Source organism: Drosophila subpulchrella, unplaced genomic scaffold, assembly GCF_014743375.2.
Source record: "Drosophila subpulchrella strain 33 F10 #4 breed RU33 unplaced genomic scaffold, RU_Dsub_v1.1 Primary Assembly Seq66, whole genome shotgun sequence".
In the NCBI taxonomy this organism is placed as follows: domain Eukaryota; kingdom Metazoa; phylum Arthropoda; class Insecta; order Diptera; family Drosophilidae; genus Drosophila; species Drosophila subpulchrella.
This window is the reverse complement of record NW_023665702.1, coordinates 487,664-508,067: the sequence shown is the minus strand read 5'-3', so window position 1 is coordinate 508,067 and position 20,404 is coordinate 487,664. Positions and strand designations below refer to the sequence as shown.

General features: G+C 43.6%; 1 protein-coding gene across 1 annotated transcript in view; it reads right to left on the bottom strand.

The window, feature by feature from the left end:
* LOC119562591 overlaps positions 1-20,404 on the bottom strand; it is a 40,130-nt gene that overhangs the window by 19,008 nt on the left and 718 nt on the right. Inside the window, exon 2 of the mRNA XM_037875814.1 lies at positions 20,242-20,320. Within this exon, the coding sequence (XP_037731742.1) occupies positions 20,242-20,320 (79 nt within the window). The remainder of the gene's footprint in view (positions 1-20,241; positions 20,321-20,404) is intronic.

Below are 20,404 nucleotides of genomic sequence, written 5' to 3'. Positions count from 1 at the left end.
ACTTGTTTCAATTGATAATTTTAAAAATATGGGCAATAAAATATTGAAATCATTGAGAGTAGCGCTACTCAACCCGGTGACCGTAATAAAACATAATAAAGAAAAAGAAGCTATATTGTCTACATTCCATGATGATCCAATACAAGGTGGTCATACAGGCATTACAAAAACCTTGGCCAAGGTCCAGAGACACTATTACTGGAAAAATATGTCCAAAGACATAAAAGAGTACATAAAGAAATGTCCTAAATGCCAAAAGTCGAAAACGACTAAACATACTAAGACCCCACTAACTATAACCGAAACTCCACAACGAGCTTTTGATAGAGTAATTGTAGATACTATTGGTCCACTTCCAAAATCGAATAATGGAAACGAATACGCAGTAACACTCATCTGCGATTTAACCAAATACCTAGTAGCTATACCTATACCAAATAAAAGTGCAAATACAGTAGCAAAAGCTATATTTGAAGATTTTATTCTAAAGTACGGTCCAATGAAGACGTTCATTACGGACATGGGAACAGAATATAAAAATTCAATTATTGAAGATCTATGTAAATACTTACATATTAAGAACATAACTTCAACTGCACACCACCACCAGACAGTAGGTACCGTGGAGCGAAGCCACAGAACACTAAATGAGTTCATTCGTTCATACATCTCAGTTGACAAAACAGATTGGGATGTATGGCTACGATACTTCGTATATTTTTTAAATACAACCTTATCCATGGCACATGACTATTGTCCATATGAGCTAGTTTTCGGTAAAACTTCAAATCTACGTTGGAATATTCTTTGAGCGTTGGTCAAACCGAAAGCCATTCTTAGGAATTCGTATTTCCCGTTGTTTATTGAAAATGAGGTTTTCTGAATGTCTGGTTCATTCATGAGAATCTGATGAAATCCAGATTCCAAGTCAATTGTCGAAAAGTATTTGGCTTTCCCAAGATTTGACAAAATCACTGAAGGGTCATGCATTGGATATCTATCTGGTATTGTATTTTCATTAAGTTTTTTATAATCAATTACAAGTCTGAGTTTTGGAGTTCCGTCTTCATTAAAACCCTTTTTTGGTACTACTAGTACTGGTGAATTATAAGGGCTTCTACTTGGCCATATAATTTCTTCTTTTAACATTCGACTTATTTCAGAATTTACAAAATCTGAAGCTGATAGAGCATAAGGGTATTGTTTGCTGTAAATGGCCCTATCATTTACGGTGTTTATTTCACCGCGGATATCTGTCCTAAATGGAATCTGCATATTTATTTTTGAATGCTCTTCATTGATAATATTTAATATTTCGTTCTCCAGATCTTTTCTTTGATCTGCAGACGATATTTTTATGTTGTTTATTCTTTGATTGTCGGGTAGTTCAACGACGGCGTGTTCAGAATTTTTAAATTCCAAACTTTTATTTTTGTCGGATTTCTCAACGACGGCGCGTTCAGGATTTTTAATTCCCAAACTTTTATTTTTGTCGGATATTTCAACGACGGCGTGTTCGGAATTTTTGAATTCCAAACTTTTATTTTTGTCGGATTTTTCAACGACGGCGTGTTCAGGATTTGTATATCCCAAACTAGATTCGCTTTGATTACCCATTTCAGATTCGGATCTGATTTGAGCTTTTTCATCAAAGTATTTTTTTAATATAAATTCTTTTAATGGAAGAATGGTGTTTTCTTCTGTTAAGGAATGTTGGTTTAATATGTTTCCGTTATCATAATTTAATTTTTCTTCTATTCCATTATATTTAATTACTCCCTTAGCTGTATCAATTACCGCTCCTATTTTTTTTAATAGGTTATAGCCGACCAGTAAATCTGAGTCTAGCCCATCTATTTCATAAAAAGTATATCGCGTATCAAAAATAGTTATCATATGATAAAATTTAATTATTGAATATCCATTCACTGTGGATACTCTTTTGTAAATTGGAAGCTCGTTCTTATTTTTATAGATTCCTGTTCTTATATAACACGAGGTTGCCCCAGTGTCAATTAATATTTTTAATTTTTTATTTATTTTTGGATCATTTCTAATTAAGTAGGGTAAGCCTACTCCTGACTTTTGTCTAAAAAATGGTTCTCCTCAATGTTATTTAGTCTCATCGTCTTGTTAGCCGGTTGGTTAACAGTTCCAGTTGGTACCCTTTTATTTTGGGCTTGGCCTTGCTGAGTGTTCTGGGTCTCAAATTTTTTTGTTTGATCCCACTTGTTCTGACTATAATTATTATTTTGATATTTATTATAGCCTTGATTATAGCCGTTGTTAGCCTTATTCTGAGCGTGGATAGACTCGTCTACCTCCATTGGTTCCGGCTTATTTTGTGGCTGCCTATAGGTGTTCCACTGATTTTGTTGGTTATTATTAAATCTACCCTGCTTCCAAGAATTATTTTTATTCTGATTATAATAACCATAAGTATTTTTGTTCTGGTTGTTGTCATGATTAAACCTTAAATTATTATTGTTTCGCTGGTTACTGTAACTATTGTTTTGCTGTCTTGTCTTGTGGTTGAAATGTGTTTGTCCATTTCCACTAGAGTTTGGCTCGCTATGTTTTCTCTGAGTAGTAGAGAAACTATTTGCGAAATGAGCCCTCATGTTGTTGCTTTCCAATTCCTGAACTATGACCATTGCATTTGGTAGGTCAGGTGGATCCATTGAGAAAATAGTATCTGAAATTTGGCCGTTGAGGCCGGAAATGAAAACTCTAAGAGCTGTCTTCCTATGTTTCTCATTCATTTCCGCTGTTATAGGTTTGTTTCTACCGTAGGTCATAATAGTTTTATTAATTAGCAGAGTTAACTTTCTATTAACTGTACCACAATAATCCAGTATGGATAATTTTCCCTGACTCAATACGCTTAATTCCTGTTCAATAATGTGAATTGGTCGTTTGTCGCTAAAGACGAAGTCAAGTCTGGCCATTATGGCATTGAAATTTAATACAGTACCGTTATGGGTTAAGGCATCGTTTGCCATTCCTGTTATTTTGTTCCGTAATATAGATAAGACAGAATAAAATCTTTCACTCCCTCTGGCATATTGCCCCATGGCTACTTCTGCCGATTCTCTCCAGCTTACATATTTATCCTCTTCACCTTTATATTCCCTAACAGATTTGATGATCTCATAAGATGTGTCGCATTTTATATTTGGATCTACAATCTCTATCTGATAATCCTCAACCGTTTTAATTTTGTGAGAAAGCTGCGATCTTAAGTTAACGATCTCCTCCTTCAATGGATTTAATACCAAATTTACAATTTGTTTAATTAAATCTCCTACATTTAACATGGTATTGTTTGTTATTGCCTGATGGCTTGTATTTTCTTGTGGCGGATTAATGTGGAGTCTTTTATTAGCTCCAGTCTGGCTTGTTGAAGGTTCTGACATTTTGAGAACTTTTTCAAAATTTGAAATTAACACTTCCACTTTGTATATTTATATTTCCTTTCTTACAAATTTTTTTATATAATAATAATAATAAAAAAATATATGATAATAATAATAAAAAAAGATAGTATCGCTCACGAATCGTCCTTAATTTTTTCTTCTCGTTGTATTTTTTGCCTGTTGGGGTCGTCCTTATCCTGAATGATGATCCTGATTGGGGTCGTCCTTCTTTTTTTGTTTTTAGATTTTGTCTTGGGGTCTTCCTTCTTTAATTCTGTTTTTAAATTGGGGTCTTCCTTCTTTTCCAATATTTGGCGAGGGATTTCCCTTCAGCCCGTTTTCTTAAAATGTCTTTTGTTGATGATTTTGAAGATTTTTTTATTTTTTGATTTTAAATATTTTTTTAATTAAATTGTTTTTCACAATGTTTATTTTTTGATGAAATTTTTTGTCACTTTTTGATTTTTATATTGTCCGAGCAGTGAATTTATGTTACGATCACTATTTTGTAATTTGAGATTTTAAGGGGATTATTTCATTAATTATTTTCCACCTTAGTTTTTTTGATCAACACAAACTTTTTATTTTTTGCCGGTTGTATAGAGTTTAAGGGGATTATTGCATTTATTGATTTCCACCTTATTTTTATCAACATAGGCTTTATTTATTCGTCGGTTGTATCTGGATTTTTTGGCCGCGCTAAATTCCTTTTTTCACTTTAAAACTTTTTTGTGTTTATTTTAAAGCTTTGCTTTTTTAGAATTTTTTTAATCGCACGGCCCCACGTTGGGCGCCAATTAAGTTTCTCACTCGTGATTTAATTAAAAAAATTTATTTTTATTTTTTAATCACTTAATCACTATTACAATTTTTCAATAGGTCGAACTTAGTTTATTCACTGCTCGTTTACTTTTTACTCGATTAGTACTACTGCTCGATTCGGATCTCAAAAACGGACTGCCTGATCTCTAGTTCAATGATCAATAATCAAACCTCGGCTTAAGAGAATTTATCCCCCAAAAATTGATAAAGAGAATGACTCAAGAGAGTCGGAAAATAGGATGATGCAATTTGCCAATTAAATTTGAAGTCCAATCTTGGCCGGAAATTGCTGTTTACATTAGCGGAGTTTAGGGACCGCTTTGGGGATTTTTTTGTTTACGTTAGCGGACTCGGGGCTCGCTTTGGGGATCTTTTTTTTACGTTAGCGGACTGGATGTTTACAGCATCCGTTTGATTTGGGCTGCGTGAAATTGATCTGAGTGGGAATGATTCGGAGGCCTGGTTGACAGAAATAGCTGACCACGGATTTATATCGGGTCTGTCAGAGTTATTTGGAAATTAGCTCTCGGCTCAAAGTTGTTTATAAATTGGGTAAGAGCCCCTAAATAATGTGTCATATAACTTGTATGTACTTATATGTTAGTTTGTTTTGTTTACAAACATTTTGGTTTGGAACAGTCTTAAATGTTGTGTTTTAAAAATATTATTTTTACTATATTTTGTATTTATTATACTTACAAAAGCCACTAGGTCTGAAGGCAATAGTTTCGGAGACTATACTAAAAGTGTCCGTGAGGCACCTTAAAAGTCAAAGGATAGATCCAACAAGGAAGCCGGCAGGACTAAGAACATAATCAAAAAAGATTAAACTAATTTTTAGTTGCCAAAAGTTCCTTACTTATCTATAATTATTAAATCTTAGATACTCTCATTTAGCTTTAATGGCTATGTAACATTAATAAACCCAATATGTTAAAATAACTAGCTAAATAAAGCATATTTTGTAATTCAAACAAATTTTTAGCTAAATTATTTTACGTTTTTTTTGAGGCAATTTTAAAAACATTTTCCCTTACCAATTCCATAGCAATTTCCTATATCCAATTCCATTGGAATTTTTTAAATCCAATTCCATAGCAATTTCCTATATCCAATTATGTAAAAAGGCGAGGGAAATTCAGGGTGTCAGACCCGAAAAATGAGACCCCCTGAATTTCCCTCGCCTCTTTTAATAGGAACAGCCTATGTAAAGATGTCGCGAACGTTTCAGCACAAGCTGACTTTTTCCGGCCTTTTGAAGGGGCTGAAAATTTTGGACAGCCTTAATAAAAGCGAATGAACTTTGGGCACAATGGGGATGTGAAACCTGCAGCCGATTGCACATTTTTCCTATGGACAGGTCCGACTGGGTTATTAATTCCCTCGCATTAAAATTTTACCTTTTAATTTAAAAAATTAAGTTTCAATTAAAACAAGAAATATTTTTCTTGAAAAATTAAAGTTTATTATAATAAAATTTTTTACTTTGGTATTTAATTGTGGGATAAAAAAACCGATAAATTTCGAAGACAAAAATATTCAACAAGTTCTTAATTAAATTTTTTAGCACCCAAAAAAACTTTGTGATACGATTTTTTTTGTTTTTGTTTTATTGTCGTTGGAAAAAAATAATTAGTATTGAAAATAAATTCTTCGGAAAACTCTTAGCCTGTCACACCCGAAAAATCTTTTCAAATACGAGATCATGAATAGAAATAACTGAGACGTTTTATCGGACGAGAAAATTCTTGCGGAATATTAGAAGCTTTTGGAAACAAAAGTTGCAAAAGAAAAATGTCAGCAATAACAGGTAACTGAGGCAGATTGTAACCCATCTACCAGTAGGGCACCACTTATTCGACACAGTGCTCTCAACGTCCCTAATCCTGAAACCCAGCAGGCACTAAAAATGCAGGCAGAACAAACTGCGAGTATGGAGGCCGCCATAGTCGGTGCACTTCAAAAGCATCAGGAGCTATTTAATAAAAAATTAGCGGCAGTGATAGGGGAGTAGAACTCACTTAAGGTGAAAGATAACATCCCACAAATTCAAACATTCCAAGAAATCGAATTGAAGCCAGAGATACAAAGTAATAAAACTCTGACGCATGTAATTAAGCAAGAACTAAGTTTGACGAGACAGGGGGAACTACCCCCGCTCAAATACTATGACGAAATAGAACGGAAGCTAACGCTTCTTACTAAGAAAACAATTATGACGCACGACGCATCCGCAGCGGCCGTCTTAAATGAACAACACAGAAAAGACGCTCTGCTTGCGTTCATATCTGGCTTGAAGAAATCTCTGAATAGTTTTTCCGGCACAACCACGGGACTTCCCTTCAGCATTAGCGCTAGTGCAAGAAGCTGAATCAAGTAACGAAAGAAGTGTCTTTGCAGCCACTTTCGCCCGACACAACAAGGAGAAAACGTATAGGCCGAGTTACCAGCGACAAGCGGGATGGAAAAATTCCCAGGCACACTACAAACAGAACCAACACTCAGGAGCAATAAAAAACAACCCCTCACTTTGTTAGGACTGAAAGCGGAGCCAACAACCAAAATGGTTGTTTTAGACATTGGCCGTACAAAAGCACAGGGAATACTCGGGGTCAGCCAGCACCAGAGCCAATGGAGGTCGACACCTCTTCCAGGTTTAAACAACCCACAGCATGGCATGCTTCCTTACATAACACGTACGGTAGCAGGAGAAGAAATAAAACAAGGAAGAACGCTATAGTCGAGTAACTCGACTATCAGATAGCCGTTACTCAGCTAAAGGAACAAAAGGGAAATGAAGATATGCAGGCAGCAAAGCGAGATTGAAATGCGCCACCTACCGGCGGTAGACAGACTTAAACGTTATGGGCGTTAGAATGGGCGTGGCAATTTTTTTTTTTTTGGATCAATCATTAGGTATTGGCGAGACCAATACATTTCAGTTAAAATTTTTTATCTAGCATGAAAATTGTGGGCGCCACAGGTTTGGGCGGTTTGTGGGCGTTAGAGTGGGCGTGGCATATTCTCGTAACAAACTTGCGCTACGCTCAAGCCTACGGAATCTAAATCTGAAATCCCAATTCTCTATCTTTGATATTTTCCAGATATCCGCGTTCATACTTACGATTTTTAAAAGTTTGTGGGCGGTTTGTGGGCGTTAAAATGGGCGAGGCAATCTTTTTTCAATCGGTAGGTATTGATGAGAACAATTAATTTCAGTTTAAATTTTTACTCTAGCATCAAAACTGTAGGAGTCACATTTTTGGGCGGTTGGTGGGCGTTAGAGTGGGCGTGGCACTCTACTGAAACAAACTTGAACTTTTTTGAAGGTGACAATGTCGGAAAAAATTTGTATGAAAAAGAGAAAAATATGGCTCAAATGCATGTTTCTAAGCATTTTCAAAAAATCATAAAAATTATAAGCAAAATGATTTTTTAAAAATTCTTTTTGCAGTTACTATTATTTTTGTTTAAAGAAACTTTTTGCATCAAAAAATTTAAGTTTTCAAGTCGAGGAAAAAAGTTCAAAAAGGACATTTTCACACAAATTCGTCCTTTTCAATAAGTACTGAATGGGTTAAAAAATGGATTGTATCATTCAAACGCCATTTAAATTACCTTTCTATTGATGCCAAAGTTAACAAGATGTAAGTTCATATTATGAGTATATTTAACTTTTCTTTTGTGAAAATACTTTTGACCTCCCCTGTATATTTTAGCCTTAAGGCTTTAATGTCATTATTAAGTCTATATACATGGAGGGGGCGTTACAAAGTCGGACAAACTACAAATGTAGTTTCTTGATTGATTTTTTACAACGTACGATCTTAAATAATAATTGTATTCTACAACAATTTTTTTTTTTGGCAAATAAAAATAGCTTAATTTTAATAGCATAAAATTATTCTTATTTAAACCTCCTTCCACTTCGTCAACCCCGAAAAGCACACGGAGCCCAATCTGTGGGATGGCGTCATTAATTTCATTATTATTTATATACTGAGGGCACTCGTAAGTACTGCCGGCACCTAAAATAAGAAATGATTTTTATTAATACTGTACAAACATATGACGTACAGTGACGCGCATGAATGGATTAACGACGGACGTGTGTTTTATCGTGGTCCCAATCATTTCGTCATATCTCGGGAAGTACGTGGTGTACAAAGAAAAAAAATTTGCGTTAAAATTCGTGCCTTAGTGAAAGGAATACGGTGGTGCAAAAACATTTTGGAAAAGTCAGCGGTGAGCGGTGTAATCGGTGTTTTCCTTTTTGGAAAGTTCGACACGTGCGCGCGCCGCGTGTGCTTGGAGAGCGCTTTTGAGAGACCACTTTCGTGAGAAAGCTTTCGTGAGAGCGCTTGGCGTTAGGCGATCTCTCTCTCGCACGGGATTTCTCTCGCGCATCAGCTGTTCTAGCGGGAGTGTGCATCCACTAAGTGGTTGCTGCGGGAAGAGAACTTGGTGAGTGATCTTGCTAAAGCCTACTTTCTTAGTTGGAGAGGTTGCCGATAGATGCCGTCAACAATGGACGTTGTCGAATAGGGCAGCGAGTCGGCGAACAGTCGCAGCAGCAGCGCTAGTCGTCGCGGAAGAGGCCGTGCTAGGGGAAAACGCAGCCACCAGGCTGCAAGAGAAGTGTCGCGTGCCAAGGTAGCGGCTGTAGATGGGGCCACAGGTGCCCCGGAACCTGTTGCAGAGGAGACGCTCTCGTCGCTTGAGATGCCGCCGCCCGCTGCTGTCGCCCCCGCTGCTGTCGCCCCCGCTGCTGCCACCCCCACTGCTGCTGTAGTAGCTGCAGCCGATTCTGTTGCTGCCGCTGCCGCTGCTGCTGCCGCTGCCGACGTCGCTGAAGCCTCGACATCAGCCGCTGCAGCAAATGTCGCCGTTGGAGCTGAGGTCGTAGTCCCCTCTCCCCCTCCCGTTGTTCGCTCGCCGCACTGCCCCACGGAGGTGATGAAGCAAGGATCGTGCCGCGTCGAAGAAGAGTCGACTGCAATCAGGAATGAAATGCTAGGGCTCTTCGTGAATGTCGTGTCTACGAAACTCCAGACGGTGATACTGAAAGTCACAGCGAGGTACGAGGCCTTGATCTCGTCGCTGTTGATTAGAAATGCCATTCTCGATGATCGCTACAAGCAGTGCAAGAAGACGCCACCGCCGCCAGCTCAGTGACCAGTCGCTGTTGCCAACCAGCCGTCGTATGCAGGCGCGTACCCCAGTTTGCCAGTGCCTTCTGCCACGCCGATCCCGATGCCGCGAAAGCCGCGGGAGATCGGTCGGCAGTCGTGCACAGCCCAGACCCGACCATCTCGGGCAAGCACCTGGCGGAGAAGGTGCGGAATGAAATCGCTCCTGCACTAGGAGTCCGAGTCCACGAAGTCAGGGGACTGGCGCGTGGCGGTGCCGTTATACGTACCCCGTCATCAGGAGAACTTAAGCGCGTGATGGCAAACAAGAAGTTCAGCGAGGCCGGACTTGAAATCAAGCAGACCCCTGAACTTAAGCCGAAGGTTGTAGTTAGCAACGTCGACACTGCGCACACGCCCGAGGACTCAATGACGGAGTTGTACAAAAACAACTTCGAGGTCAAGATGCACCTGGCACAATTTAAGAGGACAATGTGGCTCGAAAAATCCTGGTCGCAGGCCAATGGCGCCACGGTCAACGTGAAGCTAGAGGTCGACGCGATGGCTCTTGATGTCCTTGACGGAAGAAAAGCCTACATTGGGTGGTTTGCGTACAACTGCCGGGCCTTGGCGCGCACTTATGCGTGCCATAGGTGCGTCGGTTTCGACCACAAGGTGGCCAGTTGCAGGATGAAGGAGAACGACAAGGTCTGCCGACAGTGCGGACAGACTGGCCACAATGCGCGAGGCTGCACCAATCCGGTGGACTGCCGGAATTGCCGCTTCAAGGGCTACCCATCGGCGCACCATATGCTGTCCCCCGGGTGCCCTGTGTATGCGGCGGTGCTGGCGCGGGTGAATGCTAGACATTAAAAATGTATAGCTTCATCCAAGCAAATTGTGGCAAAGGACGAGCTGCGACCATCGAGCTCGGACTCCGATTGCGAGAGAGCAAGAGCCTGTTCGCACTGGTCCAGGAGCCATATGTGAACGACGGGAGGATGGATGAGCTGCCTGACGGTATAAGGAGTTTTACCGATCAAGGAGGAAAGGCGGCCATCCTAGCTAATCACCAGGATGTCACCTGCATGCAAGTGGAGCCCCTCACCACGGAGTACGGCGTATGTGTGAGCATTAAAGGAAGATTTGGCTTAATCTTTCTATGCTCCGCATATTGTCAGTTTGATGCCGACTTACCACCGTACCTCGCGTACTTGGATGCGGTCCTGCTGCTGGCCAGCAGAGCCCCAGCAATCCTTGGCCTTGATGCGAACGCAGCATCCCCCATGTGGTTTAGTAAGCTCCCTCCTCACGCTGAGGGACTTGCAAACTATAATCGGTAAGCTGCTGTCTCAGTGGATTGTGGAGATGGAAGCCGTGGTTCTAAACCAGCCAAGTTCGGTGTACACGTTCGATTCCAGCAACGGACGGAGCGACATCGACGTGACGATCGGCAACGCTGCAGGATCTATGCTAGCCACATATGAGTGGAGAGTGGACGATTGGGAGTTGAGTGACCACAACATCGTTACTGTTGTGGCCAACCCAACGACCGATACAGCCGTTGAGAGCCTAGCTCCGGTGCCGTCCTGGAACTTCTCCAATGCACGTTGGCGGTTGTTCGAGCAGGAAATGGTGAGTAGGGCAACCGAACTTCCGGAAGACTTCTCAGAATCGCCGCTGGACCAACAAGCCTCTACCCTTTGCAGGATCGTCTACGAAGTGTGCGACCTTGTTCTGGGTAGGAGGACTGCAGGATCGCCGAGATCGAGACCAGGTTGGTGGACCGCTGATCTTAGTGCGATGCGCCGCGAAGTCAGGAGACTTAGGCGCCGACTTCAGGATGCCAGACGTCGTCGCCATGACGACGTGGCCGAGCTTATTGTGCGCGAGCTGAGACTTACCTCGGCCGCCTACAAGAAGCTCATCCTGAGGACGAAGGAGGACAGCTGGAGACGCTTCGTGGCAGAAAATTCACACGATCCCTGGGGGCGCGTCTACAAGATGTGCCGAGGTCGCAAGAAACGGACGGAGATTAGGTGCCTTCGCGTAAATGGCGAGCTAGTCACCAACTGGAGTGACTGTGCTCGTGTGCTCCTCCGCAACTTTTTCCCAGTTGCGGAGTCCGATGCACCGATTGCTTCAGCGGAGGAATTCCCACCGCCCCTGGAAGTTTCTGAGGTTGGTGCTTGTGTCGCTAGGTTGAAGAGCAAACGCTCGCCTGGCATGGACGGCACCAACGGTGCGATTTGCAAGGCTGTGTGGCGCGCCATACCTCAGCATCTTACGGCGATGTATTCCAGCTGCATCCGGTCGGGGTACTTCCCTGCTGAGTGGAAATGCCCTCGTGTGGTAGCTCTGCTCAAGGGACCCGACAAGGACAGGTGTGAGCCATCGTCGTACCGCGGCATTTGCCTTCTTCCGGTTTTCGGAAAGGTGCTGGAGGTTATCATGGTAGATCGTGTGAGAGAAGTTCTTCCGGAAGGCTGCAGGTGGCAGTTCGGTTTTCGCCAAGGACGTTGTGTGGAGGATGCTTGGATGCACGTGAAGAGCAGTATTCACGCCAAATACGTGCTTGGCATTTTCGTGGACTTCAAGGGAGCCTTTGACAATGTGGAATGCAGTGCTGTACTGCGCCGATTGGCGGAGTTGGGATGCCGAGAGATGGGCTTGTGGCAGAGCTTCTTCTCAGGCAGAAGAGCAGTCATCCGATGCAGTAACGAGGAAGTTGATGTCCCCGTAACTAGAGGCTGTCCGCAGGGGTCAATCAGCGGCCCATTTATTTGGGATCTGCTGATGGATGTACTGATCCGGCGCCTTGAGTCGTACTGCACACTGAGTGCGTATGCGGATGATTTGCTGCTTCTCGTCGAGGGAAACTCCCGACTCGCGCTGGAGACAAAAGGAGCGCAACTAATGTCCATCGTTGAAACGTGGGGGATGGAAGTCGGCGTTGCCGTTTCCACCAGTAAGACGGTAATTATGCTGCTTAAAGGAAGCGAATACTTTAAGCGTGGCCCTTCGCGTGTACCAAGTCGCCCCCCTGCGGTAAAATTTGCTGGAGCAAACTTACCGTTTGTAAGCAGCTGCCGGTACCGTGACATCACAGTCAGCGAAGGCTTGAAATTTCTCGAGCACGTCGGGAACCTTCGACAGCGTATGGCTGGAGTCGTTGCAGCATTGGCGCGTGTGCTTCGAGTAGACTGGGGTTTCAGTCCTCGAGCCAGGCGGACCATCTATGCCGGACTCATGGTGCCTGTGCTCTATTTGGTGCCTCGGTATGGTATGTCACTACGACGCAGCAAGTTGTGGCCAAGAGGCGACTCCTTGCTTGCCAGAGGCTAGTCCTTATGGGAAGCCTTCCGGTATGCCGAACAGTGTCCACTGCGGCACTGCAGGTTCTTGCTGGCGTTCCCCCGTTTGATTAAATACAAACTAAAGCGTGGATACCCGCTGGAGGAATACGATCTGCTGTATGGCGAAGACCTCACGAGTCTGAGCTGGGAAGACCAGATGGTGCGTATGGAGCAGTGCCTACTGCTCAGATGGGAGGACAGATGGGATGACGTAGATGCATCTGGACGGGTGACCTACAAGTTCATCCCAGATGTCACTCTGGCATTTCGGAATCCACACTTCGGATTTCCGATGCGCACCGGATTTCTGATCACTGGACACGGATCGTTAAACGAATTTCTGCATAATAGAGCGCTCTCGGACTCTGCCGCACGCTCATGTGGCGATCCAGTTCAGGATTGGCAGCACGTCTTGTGTGACTGCCCCCTCTATGCAAACCTCCAAACCCCCTGCCGTGTGGTAGCGGCGAAGAATACTGCCACAGCCTGTCATAGCTTGTCGTAGGAGGCGACTTATATGGCAAATGGTTGCCCCATCCGAGCATGTCGGAGCTGAAGGGGTGAGGCTCACCGAGCCTGTAATCTCGGTACCACGGGTTGAGCAGTTCCAAGACTGCTCATTAAGGTTGGCCCCCTAGTGGGAGTATCGTGGTGGCTGTGGTTGACACCTATATCGCGGGTAGAGTCTTCGGGCTCGACGTGGATGTTGCGTTATACAACTCGGGTGCTGTGACCCACAGAACGGTAGAGATTTTAGATAGATCTCGCCCCTACGCAAGGGGAGTGCTTGCCCGACAAGTAAGCACTCGAATTGCTACTGGGGTGGTTGCTATGTATATAGCTATAGCTTCTTCCGGGGCGTTGGTTTGGCGCTTAATCTAGACCCGTGCATTATATACTCACTTGTGGGTATATTAGAATGCCGTGGTTGTAATCCCTTCATTGCGGAACATGCCACGTTAAATAAAAGCGGAGGGATCCGATTCCCACTGTACAAACATATGTATACCCTTTACATTTATGTCGTGCTTAAGATGGCTGCGAATAACAATCACAATCTATTACATTTGTACATATAAATATAAAAAATAATTTTACTTACGCTGTAAATATGGAAGGCCTTTTATTAGGTTGATTTCCTGGAGCAGGTCCTCCAATTTTTGGTCGTTGTCACTCATTGCCACCATATACATAGAAGTGAATTCGCAGCGATATAGACACCGCTTATTTCGATAACTTTGCGGTAATTTCAAGAGAGGAGTTCGGTCTCTTTCTTCTCACTCTCATTTTTTCTACGTCTTCCCCTCACGCCCCTCGTCAACAACCGCAGAACAGAGATTGATTTTAGTTCGGAATACTAAAATCGACATCGCTTCCGTCATGAAACCGATAAGAAAAATGTCAGAAGACACAATACTAAAACCGAGAAGAACCGATCTCGGTTTTTTCCGTTCTCAATTTTTCTGGGTGTATACTCCAAGTCATACCCGCAATTCATGGGTGTCACCGAATTCGTAAATGCAGAAGTTTAACAACTTCTTGCGGACGGCATGATAAGGCCATCCAGGTCCCCATATAAGAACCATACCTGGGTTGTAGATAAAAAAGGAACAGATCAATACGGCGTAAAGAAGAATCGATTAGTTATCGACTTCAAGAAGTTAAATCAAAGAACCGTAGATTATAGATTTACTTTCCCTTCGACAATACTGTCGAACATGGGCGAGTCAGCTGGCAGAAAGAGGCAGGGAACAGACAGTATTTTCTATAAACAACGGCAAATACGAATTTTGTATACTGCCATTCGGACTTAAAAATGGCCCAAGCATCTTCCAAAGGGCCATTGACGAGGTCCTAAGAGAAGGAATCTCTAAGTTGTGCTACGTGTACGTGGATGACGTTATAATTTTCTCCAAAACAACGGGGGACCACGTTAGGGACGTGGATTGGGTCTTAACGAAACTCTTAGAAGCAGGCACGAGAGTGTCCCAAAAGAAATCAAAATTCTTTAAAAAGAACGTTGAATACTTGGGGTTCATAGTGTCACAAGGGGGGCTTCGAACTTCACCTGAAAAGACAAAAGCCATAAAAGAATTTCTCCCACCAAAAACGCTTTTCGACCTCAGTTGCTTTCTGGGGCTAGCAAGCTACTACAGGTGTTTCATAAAAATCTTCGCGACAATCGCAAGACCTCTAACGAATATTCTATAGGGCAGCAAATATCAGTCAAGAAAAATGTACATCAATTTGAACAAAGAACAGAGAGAAACGTTTGACAGACTGAAAGAAATTTAGGCATCAGAGGACGTTTTGCTCTCATACCCAGACTTTAAGAGGCCATTCGATTTAACAATGGATGCGTCAGGCTTTGGTCTAGGGCTGGTACTATCTCAAGATGGCCGCCCAATCACAATGATATTGCGTGCCCTGCGTAACGGCGAAAAGAATTACGCAACCAACGAGCGAGAGCTCCTCGCCATTGTTTGGGCACTGAAAAACCGGAATTATTTATACGGAGTAGAGGGCTTGCAGATCTTTACCGATCACCAGCCACTTACCTTTGCCATCTCGGACAAAAATCCTAACGCAAAGCTGAAGCGGTGGAAGGGGATTATTGACGATCATGGTGCAAAACTGGTTTATAAACCAGGCAAAGAAAATATCGTCCCTAGAGGACGTACATAAATCAGATGCAGCCACCAAACATAGCGAACAGTCGCTAACTTATACTATCGATACAACTGACAACCCAGTAAACTGTTTCCGAAATCAAATACTAATTGAGGATGCAAACAGTTTCTCGGTGGACACATTAATCTTGCTTAAGATCAAAGTGAGGCACATAATTATAACCCCCAACCGGGAAAATCTGCTAAATGCATTAAAAGATGTAGTAAACGCTGAGGTAGTAAACGCAATACATTGCTCCCTACCAACCTTGGCGTTTATCCAACACCGACTAGTCGAGTCGTTCCCTAGCACTTCATACAAGTACACGAAAAGCTTTGTACAAGACATAACGGACACAACCGAGCAGAGGGAAATCGTTATAACAGAACACAACAGGACTCATAGAGCAGCACAGGAAAACGTGAATCAAATCCTTAGGGACTACTTTTTCCCAAAAATGCTTCGGCTAGCAACGGAAATAACCTCGAACTCCAAAACCTGTTCCATGGCAAGATACTAACGCCATCCATCGAGGCCGACGGTAGCAGAAACACCTATACCTTCTTTTGTGCGAGAAATTCTACACGTTGATATTTTCTCAACGGATGAGACCCTTTTCCTTACATGCGCTGATAATAACTCAATTCACTCGGATACTGATAAAAAAACAATTGGAAATAGTTCACTCAAAGTCCGCAGAATTCGATTGAGAGATTGGTAGGAAAATTCAACAGGCCCAGGAGAAGTCCCTTGACCACGTAAACAAGGATAGCACTTATAAAGGTTATCGGGTGGCGAAAAGGTTTTCTTAAAAGCAAAAAAACGATTAGGTAACAAGCTCTCACCAATCTGTTAGGAAGAAGTTATTGAAGCAGACCTGGTGACCACGGTCCTAATTAAGGGGAGGGTGGTTCAAAAGGGCAGTCTACGCTAACCATCTTCGCTAGACTTCAGACCATTTTAGTACATTTTATACTTTCTATATATAAAAAAAATTAATTTTTTTCCTTATATTCTTTTATTTTTTCTAGGCTAGGAAATACGTTTTAATTTGGGCACTAACGGCTGTCAGAATGGACGCGACAGTAAGACTGCCCCAACCCCAAACCATCCCATTAGAAGACGGTGTCATCGTAGTCTGGGAACTTTACGGATACCTACAACACACAACAAACATGACGACCTACGAGGACTGCGCTGATCAGACTGAAACGTTGACAAGGACGTTCACCGACGACCACAGGATACCGGTAATTACGACGGACCTCAGACACATTCGCAAGTTGGAAGCTACTCTAGAAATCCACCATAGGGTCGCTCGGAGTATTAACTTAATTGGGACAATTTTAAAGGTTATTGCGGGCACACCCGACTTTAATGATTGGGAGCAAATAAATTTCAATCAAGAGCAACAAATGAGAACAGATGAAGGACAAACGGAACTAAATATCAGACTGAATCGTTGCCAAGGACGTTCACCAACGCCAACAGGATACCGGTTATAACGTCGGACCTCAGACACATTCGCAAGTTGAAAGCTACCCTAGAAATTCACCATAGGGCCGCTAGGAGTATTAACTTAATTGGGACAGCTTAAAAGGTTATTGCGGGCACAACCGAAATAAATGATTGGGAGCAAATAAAATTCAATCAAGAGCAACTAATGAGAACAGATGCAGGACAATCGGAACTAAATATCAAATTTAAGGAACGTTTGAACGAAATCGCGAACGCGATGAATCAAGTTCAAAAATTTGAAATAAATAAAGGAACGCACCTTTTGGAAATCATTTAAGCTAACAATAGAATCGTCATCAAATTTCAGGAACGCTTGAGCGAACTCGCGAATGCGATGAATCAAATTCTAACAAGGAAGAACGCTATAGTCGAGTACCTCGACTATCAGATACCCGTTACTCAGCTAAAGGGACCAAAGGAAAATGGGGATATGCAAGCAGCAAATGCGCCACCTACCGGCGGTAGACAGATTTAAGCGTTGTGGGCGTTAGAGTGGGCGTGGCAAAGTTTTTTTTTAATTAATAGGTATTGACGAAACCAATACATTTCAGTTAAAATTTTTTATCTAGCATGAAAATTGTGGGCGCCACAGATTTGGGCGGTTTGTGGGCGTTAGAGTGGGCGTGGCATATTCGCGTAACAAACTTGCGCTGCGCTCAAGCCTACGGAATCTAAGTCTGAAATCCCGATTCTCCATCTTTGATATTTTCCGAGATATCCGCGTTCATATTTACGATTTTTTGAAGTTTGTGGGCGGATTTTGGGCGTTAAAGTGGGCGTGACAAATCGGTAGGTATTGATGAGAACAATACATTTCAGTTAAAACTTTTGTTCTAGCATCAAAACTGTAGGAGCCACAGTTTTGGCGGTTTGTGGGCGTTAGAGTGGGCGTGGCACTCTTCTGAAACAAACTTGCGCTGCGCAGGAATCTCAGGAATCTGCCTAATCCCAGTATTGTAGCTCTTATAGTTTCCGAGATCTCAGCGTTCATACGGACAGACGGACAGACGGACATGGCTAGATCGACTCGGCTAGTGATCCTGATCAAGAATATATATACTTTATGGGGTCGGAAATACTTCCTTCTGCCTGTTACATACTTTCCGACGAATCTAGTATACCCTTTTTACTCTACGAGTAACGGGTATAAAAATTGAAACAAATAAAGGAACGCACCTTTTGGAAATCATTTTAGCTATAAATCGAATTGTCGTCACAGATTTGGAACATATTCGATCGGGCTAAACCCTAGCAAAATTAAATATTGTAAGTCCGGCAATTCTAGATAGCTCCGACATTGACACATTTAAGGACAGGCAGCCTACTAACATTAGTTTGATAGAATTATTAGAAGTATCTAGTATAAGTGTTTGTCAAAATTCCGATATACTCCATTTTCTTATTGTATTCCCTAGTCCTAAACTTGTATGTAAAAAGATAACGGTCTATCCGGTCCAGCACCTCAACAAGATCCTGGACTTCGAAAACGGAATCCTAGTCGCTGAGTGCCCAGCACGAATCCTCAACATCGGGCATTGCAAGACGGTTGGCGCCACCTTCTACAGGGAACTCCAAAAAGGTACTTGTGCACAGCAATTAGTTTACGGAGCTATTGCGCACTGCTCCACACTCCCAGCCCGTCTGAATCAAGTTACTGTAGTAGATCACGGCACCCTCATAGTGAATGAGGACAACATGACCATAACCGATGACCAAGGGCGGGACCAAAAAATATCTGGAACCTACTTGATAACATATTCCGACAAAATAAGCCTCAACGGGTCTTGGTTCGTAAATAAGCTTGGAAGTTCGATGAAAAATCCTGCGGTGTCAGCCATGACCGTGGTCAACATCACGACCCACCAAAACCGACCAATTCTTCCGTTTCTCCACCACATTGGGACCCTTAGAGAAAAACTTATCATGGGTTCCATCCTCAGCTACTCCTTCTTCCTACCCGCCTCCTTTCTATTGTACTCTGCAGTTTGGCTCGGCTACCACGTTCTAAGGACCAGAAGGCATGGCAAACGAGGAACTAACGGTGACGTAGAAATAGCAGGTCACCGGGGCGGCGACCACTTAAGAGAGGGAAGAGTTAACACACCCGGTTTCCATGAGTAGAAATTGTAGAGTTGCAGGCCATATCAGGTGGCCAACACGCGCAGTAAGGAAACTGCCGACTCCACACTTTGGGGGCCATTGCCCGGAGTCCGGCCACAAACACTCACGCAGCAAGTGATCGTCGCTGGCCAGATATTTGGTGCTGACCCGGCGCTTTACCGGCAGCGCTGGGAACACTCGCTCAGTGAATGATCGCCGGATATGAAGTGCTGACCCTGCACTTTGACGGCAGCGTAGTCTGCTATAGTTGAGTATTTCGACTATCAGATACCCGTTACTCAGCTAAAGGTGTAAGGACCTTTTTCATGGGCTGGGATAAAACTCAGTCCTGCCAGGGTCCTCTACAGTTAAATTTGTAGAAAAGTATTGGGACGAAACTGGACGGGGAGTTGCCGCGGGGATTTGTGGGGAAAGGAGGCCAGAGTATCCGCGTTGCACCGAGTAAGCAGCTCTAGCGCAACACGGAACCCGAAAGGTATAGTGGAGGGCGGGGCTGCTCCCGGCGAAAATACTAACGAAACGAGTGGCGTAGCCGATCCCTGAGAAAATACCAACAAAACTGCACGGCGTGGCCGTTCCCCCCTGGATGTGCGACTCACAAGCTACTGGGGTAGGGGGTAGGGATCCGAGGGGAGGATGGCCGGAGGCGACCCTTCCCTGTGCTCCCTGTGGTCGATCGAGTGGTCGTTTGCACTGAGTAAGCTTCTCTGGCGCAACACGATTCCCGACCGGCACAGATCACTGCACGTGGCTCGCGACTACCTAAACCGTATTTGGGGCGGGGTTCCCAGGAGAGGGTGGCCAGAGGCGATCCTTTCCTGTGCTCCTTGTGGGCGATCGGGGGGTCGTTTGCACTGAGTAGGCAGCTCTGGCGCAACACGATTCCCGACCGGCACAAATCACTGCACGTGGCTCGCGCCTACCTAAACCGTAATTGGGGCGGGGTTCCCAGGAGAGGGTGGCCAGAGGCGATCCTTTCTTATGCTCCTTGTGGGCGATCGGGTGGTCGTTTGCACTGAGTAAGCAGCTCTGGCGCAACACGATTCCCGACCGGCACAAATCACTGCACGTGGGTTCCCGAAAAATACACAAATTCACACGGACACATACTTCTTCATTCTCTCTTGTCTTTATTATTCGCTAGTACTACTACTACTACCCCTACTCGCACTCAGTCTGATCGCTATTGTCTCCTATTGTCCCACTTACTCCTTGGATCCGGCGTGCCGACGCTCGTGCCGCTGTACCACTCCGGGTTGAAGTCCGCTCCTAGGTCTGATCGCCTTGGCTGCCATTCGAGAAAAGAGAGCGAGCTTCCGCCCTTGCGGCCGCATGTCAGCCCGGCTTGCCGGGTTTCTTCGTTTCCCAACAC